The 17,335-nt window shown below is 37.0% G+C and overlaps 1 protein-coding gene across 1 annotated transcript in view; it reads left to right on the forward strand.

The window, feature by feature from the left end:
• LOC132123269 (elastin-like) overlaps positions 1-17,335 on the forward strand; it is a 71,007-nt gene that overhangs the window by 18,937 nt on the left and 34,735 nt on the right. Inside the window, exons 2-4 of the mRNA XM_059533831.1 lie at positions 1,836-1,913; positions 3,688-3,726; positions 4,287-4,343. Coding sequence (XP_059389814.1) covers positions 1,836-1,913; positions 3,688-3,726; positions 4,287-4,343 — 174 coding nt within the window. The remainder of the gene's footprint in view (positions 1-1,835; positions 1,914-3,687; positions 3,727-4,286; positions 4,344-17,335) is intronic.

Below are 17,335 nucleotides of genomic sequence, written 5' to 3' on the forward strand. Positions count from 1 at the left end.
CAATGTCTAGAGTTTTAACAATTATGCCAGAAAAGAAAATTAAGTATAACAAATATGTATTTACCCATTTAAACTTTTTAATTAATCGTTTTGGGTGAAAGTATGGTGTATTGTTATAAAAACAAATGTTGAAAGAATTATACCCATTGTTTGAAATGGTTATATTTTCTGCCGAACACGCTTTGCAGCCGCTGCTCTGACGCTGTACTTATACGCTTCCAGTGTGAATACTCGCGAGAGTCTGCTACTGCAGTGACAGTGTAGTTGTGCGGACGCGCTGCTCGCTCGCCGCTCACGCTTGCGGTGTGAAACAGGGGTCAGAGTGTTAAATTAACACTGGAGATTTTGCTGTATATGTATATATATATATATATATATAAAGTTATTATTTTAGCACTAATAAATCTTTCAGTGAGTAAATCGGGCTGTGTCTATACAGTATTTTAGATTACACAACATTATAATATTATTTCAAATTAATTTTTTAATTATTACTTTTTTAAGTGATTGTGCCTGGATTAGTAAGGTAATCTTGTGATAGAGTATCAGTGGCTGGGATAGATTTTAAATATCAATTCCAAATAAAAAGATGCAATCTAATTCTGTTTACATGAAATAAGATGCTTCCGATCAGAATTACGCTTACGGACCTGTTGCTATGACAGCAACTCCAGGATGAGTTTCGAAGAACCAAATAATCAACAATCAAAACCATCTAACTGAGTAAGCGACTTACGAAGAACAGGCACCTGGTGTTTCAACATATTTACATATTACTTCAACAAATACATAGTACTACCAATAAATACCAATTATACTATTGCTATATCTTGCAATTAATATTTTAATAAATACAATGAGCAATGAATTAAAACTCATTTATGGATTTACAGATAAAGTCTGTATTTGTCTTTCAGTTTAAAGATATTTTGACAGGGATGCAGTTCCATCATTAACCTCTTTGTGATCCACATACTGGTAAAAAAAATGTATATCCTTAATGCACTGTAAATTGCTTTGGAAAAAAGTGTCTGCTAAATGCTTTATGAAGCACTCAATTAGTTTAAACTTGTAGAGTCTAACCAATTTGTTTCACAAACGATTAAGTTGACTGTGCAAAGCATTTGGTTTGTAAACATTTGGTATACTGTTGATGTTACATAAGGATACAGCTTTCAGGAAAAAGCACTTTCCGCAAGCACTTAACCAGCCCAGACATACACACATGCATACTCTGAAAAAAAGTTGTTTTTGCTCTCTGCATTTCTCCTCTTCTCTAGCTCACTTCCGAATCAAATTGTCTAATAAACCTGGAATTGTGTATTACAATATTGTTGGCACTTTGACAAATTGCATCGTTCCTCTTTTGCAAGTGGCTTTGGATAAAAGCTTCTGCTAAATGCATAAATATAAATGTAAAATACCTCTTATTAAGCTACTTTATAAGGCTTGTGCTACAACTACATGCACTGTCGTCCTCTGTAGCAGCTGAAGAATGACAAAGCACATGATATCCATCCATTACTCGTTATTCTGGTATTAGTGCTTTAAAGCCTCCTGTTTTGTCAGAGAAGACATGTGAAACCAAAACGAGTTTATTTGATTCTGACCAAAAACCCACTTTTGACTTCACTTGAAGGCCGTATACAATTATTTAACTACTAAGGAGTGACTTACATCAGCTAAATGTGCAGAGAAATGCATTTCATGACCTTCAGTATTTTCAGAATTAGATTTCCTCAGAGACACAGCTTTTGTCTGAATTCTTCTCCTTGCATGTCAGGCTTGGGAAACATGAAAGACAGACCCTGATGATGCTTGTTTTTCTGTTTCAGGGGTGTATGTGCCACCGGGTTCAGCTGGAGCAGGACCAGGAGCTGCTGGATTACTACCAGGCGCTGGACTTTACCCAGGTATAAACAACTACAGCCATGACCCGCTCACTGCTTTTTTCATAGTTTCATACCAAATGATGAAATGACAATGGCTATGATGGTGATTGTGATTTTGATCAGAGCTCAATGAATGGATTTCTAATACAACATCTGATACTACACAGCAAAAAAATTTGAGTGAAATTAACTCTGCTGGGAGTACATGTGAGACCACACTCAAGAGTGTGAAAGTGTTAAAATAGGAGTGTTAAATTAACACTGAAGCTGAGTTAAAGTTAATGAGATAATTAAGTGATTAATTGAGGGATGATTGACCATTATTGACGAGACCTGATGTTAACATGCAGAATCAACAAAGATGAAAATCACTATTTTAATTGTATCACCATTATAGTGGTCAATATTTGCTTTAGTTGGGCTCTTGACCCCTAAAGTGTTAAAGTCAGATTTTAATTGGCTGTTATAACTGAGTTTTAAAACTGATGGACAAGCAAAGACTATTGTTATTCTTGAATTACTGAGTTAAAGTTAGATCGTTGATTATTGCAGCCCTATGATTTTTCAACAAAGTATTTTCAGCATTTTAAATACAATCTGAGAAATGTCTTAAAAGTTGTTTGTTCAAAAATCTTTCAAAAGAGTCTCTCAGTTATACATGCAAACATCAAGAATCAACCTGTCAATCTCAACAATGGTGAAAATCCAAAAAGCATGTTGCAGTGCATTCTGGGTGCCACCTATCAAAATTCATCCATGGCTCCCATGATGCAGTGCGGCATGAATAAATTATTAGCTGAATTGTTTCAGTAATTTCCTTTATTCTTACTATTCTATTTTTGTTTTTTATGTTTCTTTTAGTAGTTTGTTTTCTAATGTTTAGAGTTGTTCTATTTTTCTGAATATGCTGTTTGTCACCGTTGTTGAGATTCCTACACTAATTTTTGATGTATGTGTGTGCCTAAAGCAAGCTTTTCTTATGATCAGAACAACTTTCAAGAAATTGTTTTAATTAGTTGGTACTGTACAATAACGGGGTTGTTATAATCAATGAGGTCAATCAAATCTGTTTAGGCTTTAACCCTCTCAAGGCAGGCATTGCTGATTTGCAACAGTTAAAAATTAAAAACCTTATTACTCCAGATACATACAGATCATAGTACTAAAAACTTTACTAAAGGTTACTAAATTTACTAAGTTACTCAAACTTAATTTGAGCCTGAGAGGGTTAATGGAGTTTGGTGATTCAGGTCAAATGCCCATGTTTTGATTTGTTTCTTGTCTGTTTGTTACAATTCAGTTGTAACAGCCAAACCAAATCTGACTTTAACACTTTAGGGGTCAAGAGCCCAACTAAAGCAAACACTGACCACTATAATGGTGACATAAAAATAGTGATTTTCGTCTTTGTTGATTCTGCATGTTAACATCAGGTCTCATCAATAATGGTCAATCATCACTCAATTAATCACTTAATTATCTCATTAACTTTAACTCAGCTTCAGTGTTAATTTAACACTCCTATTTTAACACTTTCACACTCTTGAGTGTGGTCTCACATGTACTCCCAGCAGAGTTGATTTTACTTAGATTTTTTTGCTGTGTACTCAAGTGAATATCTTGTTGACTTGCTACTATGTGTCTCAAACAAAACTCTTGAAAGTTTAAAAGATGTGATGCATTTCACAAGCTTTGTGGTATCTGAGAGTAAAGCTGAACCATCTTCATCTTACATTTGACAAGATGCGAACTCATGTGCACTGATAGTTCTTTATAACTTTACTGGTTTTAACAGGTGCTGGGACGTCCCAATACAAAGCAGCAAAAGCAGCAGGTAAGATCATTTTGCTTCGAGTATAAACACTGTAGGTTGATTTGAGTACATTGAGACCAGAAACCTGTATTGCTTCCCATCCTTCAGACCTCATTGACTAATTTTATTATCTGCTCTTTTACTCACTTATTCACTCACTCACTCAGTCAACCAACCAACCATCCAAACAGCCCAATGATCAATCAGCCAGATTCATGTATGCGTTTGGCTGCAGTACAAGTGCCTTGTTCCAAATCCTCTAAATCCGAATAATGTTTTTCATGAGTTCCATCCTTTAAAATAAAAATTCCATTATGATCACATTTTTGTAGTATCAGTGGTTTATCAAGTGAACACCTAAAAACCACATGGATATATATAACTATATTAAGGCAAGAGTCAAGTATGAAATGTTCAGCTGTGTTTTCTTTTTTTTGGGGGGGGGGGCAGCAGCACTCGGTGAGGTCACGTCTTGCCATATGCAGATGCTGTAAGGAAGTTGATAGGATGTAATGTGTAATGCGGATAAGTGTGTTATAAGTGTGAGACGGATGATAATGAAGCAATCTCTTGTTCAGCAGGAGGATATGGAGGTGCTGCAGGGACAGGAGCTTTAGGGGCTGGAGGTTATGGAGCTGGTAAGAGCTATTCAAGGTCAACCACACCAGTACACTCACTTGCACGCTCACTAGTATGCCAATCCATATACTGAATTAGCAAAGCAATAAAATTATTTTAAAAAGATCTGAATATCTGGTAAACTGTAATTGGTCTGCTATGAAAGCTGAATTTTTAGCATCATTACTCCAGTCTTGAGTGTCACATGATCTTCAGAAATCATTCTAATATGCTGATTTGCTGCTCAACAAAGGCAAGGCAAGTTTATTTATATAGCACATTTCATACACAATGGTAATTCAAAGTGCTTTACATAAAAGAAAGTAAAATAGTAATGAAGAAAAATAATAACAAGAATAAAACAAGCAATTTTAAAACTATTGAAATTAATAAAACTGTACTTATTTAAAATGAATTTAAAACAGTTAGAAAATGATTTTACATAAAATAAAAAAACAGTGAAAATATATATTGCAATCAGTTCGGACATTGCACAGTGCTCATTCAATAAATGCACAGCTAAACAGATGAGTTTTAAGTCTAGATTTAAATGTGACTAGTGTTTTAGCACATCTGATCTCTTCTGGAAGCTGATTCCAGCTGCGGGTGGCATAGTAACTAAAGGAGGACTCCCCTTGTTTTGTGTGAACCCTTGGTATTTCTAACTGACTCGATCCTAATGATCTGAGTGCTCTGTTAGGTTTATATTCAGTGAACATATCTGCAATATATTTCAGTCCTAGGTCATTTAGTGACTTGTATACAAGTAAAAGTACTTTAAAATCAATCCTAAATGTAACTGGAAGCCAGTGTAAGGACCTGAGGACTGGTGTGATATGCTCAGATTTTCTGGTTCTAGTCAGAATCCTGGCAGCAGCGTTCTGGATGAGCTGCAGCTGTCTAATGGTCTTTTTGGGAAGGCCGGTGAGGAGCCCATTACAATAGTCCACCCTGCTGGTGATTCTCCAAGTCTTGGCTGGAAACAAAAGATCTAATTCTTGCAATGTTTTTTAAATGATAGTATGCTGATTTAGTTACTGCTTTGACATGACAAACATTTCTGAATATTATCAATGTTGAAAACAGTTGTGCTCTCCAATATTTTTGTGTAAACTGTGATACATTTTATTTTTAGGATTCACAGATGAATATAAATCTCAAAAGAACAGCATTTATTAGAAATAGAAATTTTTTGTAACATTATAAATGTCTTTACTATCACTTTTGATAAATATAATTCCTTGATTAATAAAAGTAAAAAAATAAAAAAAACACTGCCCTTACGAAAAATAACCATGGTTTTATTATAGTAAAACTGTAGTAACCCATGGTTTTTTGGCGTGTTGACTACCATTTGGTTAAACTATGGTTAATTTAGCAAAACCATGGTTAATTTGTGGTTACCATGGTTTAACTATAGTAACCATGGTTTTTTGGTTTTATTTGTAGTAAAACCATGGTTAATTTTCATAAGGGTGACCCCAAACATTTGATTAGTATACCTGTTTTTAGCCTGACTACTTTACACTTCGTACTTCAGCTCAATTTCAGTTCTCTTCAGTACTCAGTCTGACATAGCAAAACAGCTCTAAGATTATCTCCAGCTCCTCACCAACTATCCAACCAATTAACAGTGGGCGGGCTGAGAGCTGTGACATAGACGGTAAGTGCCAAATTTAAGATTGTAATATAGGTTAGGGAAATCTAAAATGACAGCGGACATGGAGACACAGGATGCTATTCACTCTGTTGTGGAGGATATTCCTGGCATTTGCCAACTGAAGCCCAAACTAAAAGAGTGTTTAGTTCATATTTTGAATGGAGATGATGTTACAGCTCTACTCCTGACAGGATTTGGGAAAAGTTTTATTAATCAAATGTTACCAATCATCAGCGAGAAAGTGGTGAGGCCAAAGTCCAACCTATCATTGTGGTGTTTAACCCACTTCGGTGACACTTCGGGTGTATCTCAATCTCTTTTATCTGTCAAGCTCGAACTGGCACCCTTATGACAGGTCAGTGTCTCCTTTCCAGTCCTTGAATATTGCCATGTCATGCTGTAATCTTGAAATTAAGTTGGACCATCTCTGACAGACTCGAAATTAATAAAGAGCTGTTTTTAACAGAACTAATCCTAACTTTGACAGTTGGCTACAAATATTTTCTTGTTTGTCTCTACTGTCAAATATTAGTTTAGATGCACTAATTCTACCATGGATGCAGAGATTTACTTCACATAACAATCAATCGGCCAGCAGATCTGAATGTGTTATCTGAACACAGGCAGTACAATAAGTGGAAATCTTGGAACCTACCAAGTGCAACTGGACCCATTCTGATACTGTAATATAAATATTGTTGCTTTCTCTGTCAAACCAAGCACTATTGGTGCATTAGCACCATTTGGGTATAATTGAATTTCCTAAAGCAGTGCCGATTCCAGTGACATGTTTGGAGAGATAAGTAATTAAACAAATGTAGCCAGGCTCAATAAACTTTGGAGCAGTTTTCTGGCTCCTCTGAGAAAGACCTTTTCTCTCTGAAAGAGCTACTCAACTCCACGATATCAGATTTTGCAGTGGAAGTTGTCTTTGGCTGTGATCATTGGCGCAAAGCAGGAGATAATTGTCTAACCTTTCGCATTTCATCTTTGAGGTAAAAATACTTAGCGGTTGTGAGGTGAAGCAGACACATTCAGACCCCAGGCCTTACATTTAGCTGATATGCAACATACGACCTAGCATGAACACAATCCTCAGATAAGACGAATGAATGTATTTGAGATTAGCTGTAAGGCAGTATCTGAATAGGCTCAGTCCATGCCTGCAGTTCATCATTAAGGCCGCACACGATCTGTGCCAGCAGAGCTCTACAGAAAGACACAAAGATTTTCACAGACTTTGATCACTCATTCATTCATTGACAACCCAACTGTACACACTCCCTGTCCATAGTGTGTTCATTTATTTAATGATGATGAGAGTGTGCATGTTACTATACTTCAGTTCTATTCCACAAAATTCACATGTGCCTCCAAAGAAAAAACAAAAATCTGCACATTCTGACTGGATCTGGCCCCCATTTTCCAAAAGCATTGTAACCCAAGTAGATTGGGACCACTTCTTTTTCCTTTCTGACACAACCATGTGCAGTTGTTTAGCAATGATGTCACGTTTAAGAGTTAAAGTTAATGAGATAATTAAGTGACTAGTTAAATGATGAATGTGCATTAGTGATGAACACCTGCTGTTACTGAGGATTACAGAGGATCAGACGTTGATATTTTATTGGTTAAAATGATGCCACCATCATGGAGATCAGTGTTTGCTTTAAGTCAAGTCAAGTCACCTTTGTATATATAGTGCTTTAAACAAAATACAATGCGTCAAAGCAACTGAGCAACATCAATTAGGAAAACAGTGTGTCAATAATGCAAAATGACAGTTAAAGACAGTTCGTCATTGAATTCAGTGATGTCATCTCAGTTCAGTTTAAATAGTGCACAGCAAAATCCCCAGTGTTAATTTAACACTCTGAGTGTGGACTCATATAAACACTGAAGCAGTGTTAAAAGTAACGCTGAAGCAGAGTTGAAGTTAATGAGATAATTAAGCAGTTAATTGAGTTATGATTGAGCATTATTGAAGACACCTGATGTTAACAAGCAGACTCACCAAACGAGAAAATCACAATTTGTGTGTCACCATTGTAGTGGTCAGTGTTTGCTTTAGTTGGGATTTTGAACCTTCAGTTATTTACTTTAGACTTTGTGGGCTGTGGTAACTGAATTTTAACATACAGACCAGAGCAAAGGCAATGATGTGTGCTATTGATTGTGGTTTGAACTAATTGTCATGGAGTGACCTGAATGCCTGAGTTCAGGTTTCTTTATTGTATACATAAATTAAGTGAAAAAAGTAAGCAATCCAGCATTTTTGGCATATTATGACATGTTTTTAAAAGTTAGTTCTAGATAAAAAAAAAATTCATTAGTTTAGACACATAGACATCAAAAATCAGCATGAGAATCACATCAATGTTGACCATCAAAAATGCATGTTGTAGCCAATAAAAACTCATCCATGGCTCCCATCATGCATTGCGGCATGAATAAATTATGATCTGAACGGTTTTTTAACTTTTTATTCTAACTATATTTCATTTTTGCTGTTTTTATGTGAATTTTTAGTATCTAGTTTTGTGATTTTCAGAGTAGATCGGTTTATCTGAAAATGCTGTTTGTCACCGTTGTTAAGATTCATATGCTAATTCTTGTTATCTTTGTGTGCCTAAAATAAAAAAAATTAATAAAAAAAAAGAAAAGATCAGAATCACTTGCAAAAGATGCCTACAAAACAGCCAGTATCAAGAATACAGACTCTTTCATTGTGGAATCAAAGCTGTTACAATCAATAATGGAAGTTTTACTTAGAGAAAAGAGTTTAAATGAGTTCAGTAATTCAGGTCAAACAACGATTATATTAAAACATAATCATCACCACCCAATGACTTTTGCTCTTGGCTTGCCAAACACATTTTAAAAGTAAAAAGTCACAAGCCAAGATCCCAACTAAAGCAAACACTGACCACTACAATGGTGACACACACATTGTGATTTTCTTGTTTGGTGATTCTGCTTGTTAACATCAGGTGTCTTCAATAATGCTCAATCATAACTCGATTTCTTAATTATCTCATTAATTTCAACTCTGCTTCAGCGTTACTTTTAACACTGCTTCAGAGTTTATATGAGTCCACACTCAGAGTGTTAAATTAACACTGGGGATTTTGCTGTGTGTCTGTGCAATCAAGTCAACGATATTGCGACAGAATGGAGAAAAAAAAAACCTTGGGAGAAGCCAGGCTCAGTTGGGGGCCAGTTCTCCTCTGACCAGATGAAACCAGCAGTTCCATTCTAGACTGCAGCAAAGTCAGATTGTGCAGAAGAATCATCTGTTTCCTGTGGTCTTGTCCTGGTGGTCGTCTTAGACAAGGTCTTTACAGGGGATCTGTATCTGGGGCTCTAGTTGTCCTGGTCTCCGCTGTCTTTCAGGGATGTAGAGGTCCTTTCTAGGTGCTGATCCACCATCTGGTCTGGATACGTACTGGATCCGGGTGACTGCAGTGACCCTCTGATCTGGATAAAGACTGGATCTGGTGGCTACGGTGAACTCGGAATAAGAGAAATAGACTAATATTAGCGTAGATGCCATTCTTCTCATGATGTAGCAAGTACATCGGTGTTATAGGAAGTGCACTTGCAACTTGATGGCGGTCATATAAGTATGATTTAAAGCATGCTAATGCACTTCCATTAATGCCAACAAAGCGTTCTAGTCTATGCAAAAGAATGTTGTGGTCAATAGTGTTTAACGCAGCACTAAGATCCAATAGCACTAATAGAGAGATACAACCACGATCAGATGATAAGAGCAGGGGCCTCATTTATAAAACTTTGCGTAGGATTTGCGTCAGAAGTGGCGTACGGATGAAACATAGGACGTCCGTACGCACAGAAATATTCGGATTTATAAAACCGTGCGCACACACATCCTACGCATTTTTCCCTTAATAAATCACAATCAATTCTAAATGTAGCGCAGCTTTTGCGGCTTCATGACACTCCCATAGTTGCCCATAAATAGTCCGTGAAATGCCCACAAGTTAATATTCATTGATTGCGAAATCATGGCAAACACAGAGAGGAAATCAAAAAAACATAACTTCACTCAATGTGAAGTAGAAGTTATCGTTGGCGAGTTGGAAAAGAGGAGAAAAATGTTGTTTGGAGGGCATAGTGTGGGCATTACTAATGCCAAAAAGGCACTTGAGTGGCAAACGGTGGCAGACGCCGTAAATGTTGTAGCCTCACAACCTCGGACCGTGGCCAAAATAAGAAAGAAATGGTCGGACATCAAAGTCGAGGCAAAAAAACGTCTAGCGCTCCATCGCCAGAGTGTGTCTGCCACGGGTGGGGGAAAGGGGACACCGGAGCTGACCCCTCTTGCATCTGACAAGCTACAGATGTCGGTAATAATCGACGTGGAAATGGGAAATTGACCGTCCAGAGTCAGGTCAAGTCACCACTAACACCCAAGAGTCAAGTAAAACAACAATTAAACTTCATGAGTCAAGTCAGGTCCCCGTTGATCAGGTCCTTGTTGATTTCCCAGAGCCTAGTCAGGTCACCGTTGATCAGGTACATGTTGATTTCCTGGAGTCTAGTCAGGTCACCATTGACCATCGTGAGTCAGGTCAAGTCACCATTAACACCCATGAGTCAAGTAATACAACAGTTAAACTTCATGAGCAAGGTCATGTCACAAATGATCTTCACTAGCAAAGTCAAGTCACCAATGATCTTCATGAGTAATGTCAAGTCACCAATGATTTTCATGAGCAATGTCAAGTCACCAAAAATCTTCATGAGCAAAGTCAACTCACCAATGATCTTCATGAGCAAAGTCAACTCACCAATGATCTTCATGAGCAAAGTCAAGTCACCAATGATCTTCATGAGCAAAGTCAAGTCACCAATGATCTTCATGAGCAAAGTCAAGTCACCAGTGATCTTCATGAGCAAAGTCAAGTCACCAATGATCTTCATGAGCAAAGTCAAGTCACCAATGATCTTCATAAGTCAAGTCAAGTCACCATTAACCTCCTTGAGTTAAGTCAAGTCACAGTTGATCTTCATGAACTAAGGCAAGTCATATATTTTCATAGATATTTCCCCCCATTTTAAATTCTTATTGTCCAATGAAAGGTTAGATTTTTGTGATTTTTTTTAAATAAAAGACCAAAAGGACTAACAATGCAGATTAATTTTCACAGCCTTTTTTGATCATATTTACGAAGGGTGTCCATATTTTTGGGCATTACTGTAGCTCTGGTATAATGACCAATTTATTTCAGTGTACTTAGTAACTAAACTATATTATAGTTTCCAATCTACCAAAGTCTCTTTGTACATACAAAATCTCAGGATTAATTATAAACCATAGCAGACAGTACTGAAAAAAATATCTATGCCCCTGTAAACACTTAGACTGCAAAAAGGATACCTGGTGTTTAATTAAAGCAAGGTGATGGCTGAGATGCTCCATGTGAGTCACGAGCTTGGCTCCCGCGAGCCCTTGTACAACAGAGCTGATTGTGAGGTCTGTCATCATTGCTGTGATGTGCTGTTGAATTTGGGGAGGACTTTTGGAAACCATCAGCTAGTCCCAGTGCCTGAAGCAAAGGTGGATTCTGTGTTGCTTGCTGCTGACAACGCTGCACAAAAAGGCTCACTTTCCCAAAAATGTTGGACGAATAGCAACTTCTTGTCACAAACAGTTAGCTTGGGGGTCGTGCAATTGTGGACATTTTTCTTTGTTATGTGTGCGTGAGTTCAGTCTCATGAACATCATGATTAGATTGGAGGTGACTAGAAAAGATTTGGCTCACAAGACTTTCCCTTTGAATTTATTGTATTAATTCTGCAATGGCTAAACAGGCAGCTGCATTTTATTTAGCCACCTGATCTCAGAACCAGACTTTTTTTTTTCTTGATCTGTACAGAAACCAGAGCAGCACAACGCTAAGAAAGTATGTCAGCTTTTGCTTTCCACATGCTTTTCTATGTTGTCTCAGTTAAAGGAGCCAGTTTGTTTCAGACTTGAAAGGGAGCGAGGGCTGAACGCAGAGAGAATGAAGGGTGTGGGCCAGGCAGATGAGCTGGGAAGAGCCATCGAGTCTTGTGAAGCACATGTGCTTTTCATTAGCGGGCTCAGACCTGTCCTCAAACTGCTTGCTTCTGCACTCTGATTTTGAATAACGACCAATTCTCATGTCGCAGTCTACTCTGACATCCTTCACTTCCCACAGCAGCCATGCATAAATTCCTGTGCTTGTCCCCAGGTGCAGACAATATGTTCCGAAGTCAAAATTTGCAAACAAGTCCTTAGATTTCATTCTCACTTCTGATGCTATGCTTGTCTGTTGATTACATTTAGCCATGTCACAGGCAAACTTTTTTAAGATGCTGAAGATTGCTTTTTGTTTCAACAGTCTTGCTTATCCGCTTTGGAAGAGCGCAGTTCCAAAAAAATGCTGTTAACCACAATGCGGTCATCATCAAAACAGTGCTCTACTTTTAGAGTATGATTTAGCATAAAACAAGAAGTTTTCAGTGAAACACACAGCTACAAAACACAAAGATGAATCATTACTGGAAGAAGACAGGAAATAACAGGAAACACTGACATAAATAAATTATTAAAAGAAGGGAAGAAGGCAACAGATCTTTATTGTCTCAGATTTGGACTTCCTTTCTCAATGAAATGTGGATGCAAAAATTTGGCAGTTAATTACCCAAATACAGTTTCTAAGAGCTACTCTTGATGGTGCTTTTCACATTTTTTTTTAAATTTGCAATGTTCAAGCATGGATACCACAGAACACCTGAATAAAATATGTTTACTACAGCACTACTTTTTTGGACATGTTTTGGACATCTGATTTTTAGAATTTATTATTATTAGTCTCCTTCCCTAGAACTGATCGTGCAGCCCAAACCATAAGGCCTAGAGAGCTGAAACTTGGTGAGATCGTAGTAGCCTTGACCGCTACTCAGATCCAATGGCTCGCCCTAATCGGCCTTATGGGGGAGCTACAGTGCAAAAAACTAAAATTTCAGACATGTTTGGCCATAGCTCGTTAACTGTTTGTCGTAGACTCAAAAACTTTACATCCTTGTGATCCTTGGCTCAGCCTGAACAAAAATATTTTTTGCTCTACAACGCACGGTTTTCCCTCAAAATTGTGTTATATCCAAAACGTATTTTTGCGAACTAGTCCTAGGTTTTTTACCCGATCTAAACCAAACTACTGCAGTAATATTCTCTGGACTCTCTAGATCAATAATTATCAAAAAAATTGGACATTTGTCCTTCGGTTACTTGTAACAGTGTCTTTTATTAAAGGAGTGTGGCCAAATATACCCAAAAGCCTATAAAATCTAAATGAAAACTCAAAACTTTATGAAACTTGATGAAAAAATATATCAGATGAATCTTTGGAAGCATATAAAGTTTCATGGTGATCTGACCATAGGTGGTGCTATAACAGTAAAAAGGGGCTCAAAAACACAAAATTTAAATAGAAAATGACCTGAAGTTAAAGAACATGTTCATAGTTTCACACAAACACTAGTGAGATCATATGACAGATCTCCCCATTTTTAACAACTTTGCCTCTTGGACTAATGTTGTCAATCAAATCATTCATTAAATATTCAGAAATGTGTTAAAAACCTACTTTTGCAAACTTGCTCTAGTTTGTTCTAGGTTTTTTGCTTAATCTCAATCAAACCACTGCAGTAATATTTTCTGGACACTCTAGATCAATAGTTATGAAAGAAAATGTGAATTTTGTCCTTTTGTTAGCTATAACAGTTTAATTTTTTAAAAGGGGTGTGGCTACAATACCCAAAAGCCTATAAAACCTAAACGAAAAATTCAAAACTTTACGAAACTTGGTTAAAATATGTCTGAGAGGACTCTTAACAATGTTGCAAAGTTTCATAGAGATATAACCACAGGTGGCGGCGTAACAGTTAAAAAGGCCTCAAAAACACAAGATTTATATGGTAAATGGCCTCATATTGGTTGAAAATGCTCATATATTCACACAAACACTAGATCTTCATATCATATGATAGACCATCTCATTCTGAACAACTTTGCCTCTGGGAACAATGTTGTCAATAAAAATGTTAATTAAATATTCAAGATTAAAAAAAAAAACTACTTTTGTAAACTAGTCCAAGAGTTTAGTCTGAAGATCAATAAAACCACTGCAGTTCAATTCTCTAGACTCTTTGTCAATAATTATCAAAAAAGGTTGAACATTTGCATTTGGACAACTATTGCGAGGCACCTATTGAAATCGTTGGCATTATTCTTCTTCTTCTTCTTCCGCTGCAAGTCTATGGTTTAGTTTTTTCCCTATTTTACATTTTTCGAAAAACCTACTTTTTCAAACTCGTCCTAGACAGTTAGTCCAATTTTCACGAAAATTGGCTCATATCATCTTAAGACAATGCTGGCGAAAAGTTATAGAATTCAAGTTGATTCCTCCAACCGTTCTCGAATGACATGTGAACAAATTTGACGAAAACACTCAAAAATGCATGTGAGGCTATATCTCAACAACGGTTTGGCGTATTAAGACCAGACTTGATGCATGTTATAATAACCATGACCTGAGACTACCTGCAGTATGTCGGCCTAACGCCACCTAGTGGTCAGGAGATATGAAAAATGACTATTTTTGCTTATAACTTCTGAATGGTTTGGCCAAAAATCACACAACTGATCTCTTTAGATTCAGTGAGTCATGTCGAGTCAAATGATATCCAACTTTCCCGTGTCAGACATTTTAGGCATCGGCCAATTTTGAATTGTGTTTTAAAATGCTGTATCACTGCAATGCTTTGGCATATTGACAGCAAACTTTGTGTGTGCCATTGTCATCTCTCACAGAACATGCCAAAATTATTTGATTACAGCGCCACCTCTTGGTCAAAAGTGATATAGGTCTATTTGACCTGTGCATTTACATCTGCAAGACGTATTTTTTAAAGCGTTTGCTCATCTGCAATACGTCTATAGGACATTTCCTTTTAGATGTCAAATAGATGTCTATTAGATGTCTATAAGATGTTTATGATTTGGAATGTAGTAAAACTGACATCTGAAAGACGTCTGTCTGACGTTTGTAGACCACAGATGCTTTCCAGTTCAAAAGATCTTTAACAGAGATCTTGTAGACTTATGTGTGCTATCTGTGTAGTGGTTGTATTTATGATTTTTCAGCCATTTCAATTACAATCATCCTAAAATTGCTCACTGTTGCATTTGGTATGGTCCTCCATGCCATACTTAGCTCCTAAATTTGCCGGTGGAGTGCTTGGCCCCGTAATTGCAGCTTGCAGCTATATTTTAATATATGTTCTTTACATAGTGTACCCAAAGACCTATTAATACAAAAAGAAAGCCCACAAAGTCTCAAAACTGTGCAAAATAATGCATAATTTCAATCTAAACAAACATGCAAAATTTAAAAGAGATTGGGCAAAAAAAAACACTTTAATAGTTATAAAGGTTAAACACAGTGATGTATGAGAAATTACAATTTATAACCACTAGATGGCAGCGGAAGACAACTAATGGGCTTATTAAACTTTTTTTCATAGATTTCCTTTTGTATTCATTTGGATGCTTAAACATTATAAAATCACTGTTGTAACATTTTAAATCTCATTGATTCAAAGTTAACCATTTTGTTCATACAGATATATTTGTTTTTACAGTTTTGCCACATTTTGATTACAGTGAAACCTGAAAATGACATCTAAACTCTTAAAGAGAAGACTTGCAATAAGTTTTGTATCACCTATTACTTACTTCAAATATCTATATCTGCAACTAAATGTGTGTGCATGTATAGCTGTGTATGTGTGTGTCTTTGTGTGTATGTGAGTCTGTGTGAGTATGCTTATAGAGTATTAATATACTAGTTTAATCATTTATTTTTAGTGTGTGTGTGTGTGTTTATGTGTGTCTGTGAGCCTGTTCTTCATTTTGGATCCATTTAACTGTCAGCCATACATCCAGGTTGGCCAAGACCACCTCAAAGTCCTTAAAGTGCTTGAATCCCGGTAATCGCTGCTTGCAGCTATATATATATATATATATATATATATATTTTTTTTTTTTTGCTGTTGTTGTTTATTTTATCAACGTTTTATTATTTTGTACATATAACAAATAACCTCATAACATCCATTGAGAATAAAATGCAAAAACAGAAACAACAGACATATAATCAATTTACATATTCCAATGAAAGGAAAGGAATATATATATGTATTGGGTACGGAAAGTATTCAGACCCCCTTAAATTTTTCACTCTTTGTTATATTGCAGCCATTTGCTTAAATCATTTAAGTTTTTTTTTTCCTCATTAATGTACACACAGCACCCCATATTGACAGAAAAACACAGAATTTTTGACATTTTTTCACATTTATTAAAAAAGAAAAAATGAAATATCAAATATCACATTCGCCCCTTTGCTGTAACACTCTTTTCTTCTGATCATCCTTGAGATGGTTCTACACCTTCATTTGAGTCCAGCTGTGTTTGATTATACTGATTGGACTTGATTAGGAAAGCCACACGCCTGTCTATATAAGATCTTACAGCTCACAGTGCAGATCAGAGCAAATGAGAATCATGAGGTCAGAGGAACTGCCTGAAGAGCTCAGAGACAGAATTGTGGCAAAGCACAGATCTGGCCAAGGTTACAAACAACTTTCTGCTGCACCTAAGGTTCCTAAGAGCACCGTGGCCTCCATAATCCTTAAATGGAAGACGCTTGGGATGATCAAAGATCACTGTGGCTGAGCTCCAGAGATGCAGTCGGGAGATGAGAGAAAGTTGTAGAAAGTCAACCATCATTGCAGCCCTCCACCAGTCGGGGCGTTATGGCAGAGTAGCCCGACGGAAGCCTTTCCTCAGTGCAAGACACATGAAAGCCTGCATGGAGTTTGCTAAAAAAAACCTGAAGGATTCTCTGGTCTGATGAGACTAAGATAGAACTTTTTGGTCTTAATTCTAAGCGGTATGTGTGGAGAAAACCAGGCACTGCTCATCACCTGTCCAATACAGTCCCAACAGTGAAGCAAGGATGGGGACAGCATCATGCTGTGGGGGTGTTTTTCAGCTGCAGGGACAGGATGACTGGATGCAATCAAGGGAAAGATGAATGCGGCCAAGTACAGGGATATCGTGGACGAAAACCTTCTCCAGAGTGCTCAGGACCTCAGACTGGGCTGAAGGTTCACCCTCCAACAAGACAATGACCCTAAGCACACAGCTAAAATAATGAAGGAGTGGCTTCAGAACAACTCCGTGACTGTTCTTGAATGGCCCAGCCCAATTGAGCATCTCTGGAGAGACCTGAA

This window comes from Carassius carassius, chromosome 41, assembly GCF_963082965.1.
Source record: "Carassius carassius chromosome 41, fCarCar2.1, whole genome shotgun sequence".
NCBI classification, from domain to species: domain Eukaryota; kingdom Metazoa; phylum Chordata; class Actinopteri; order Cypriniformes; family Cyprinidae; genus Carassius; species Carassius carassius.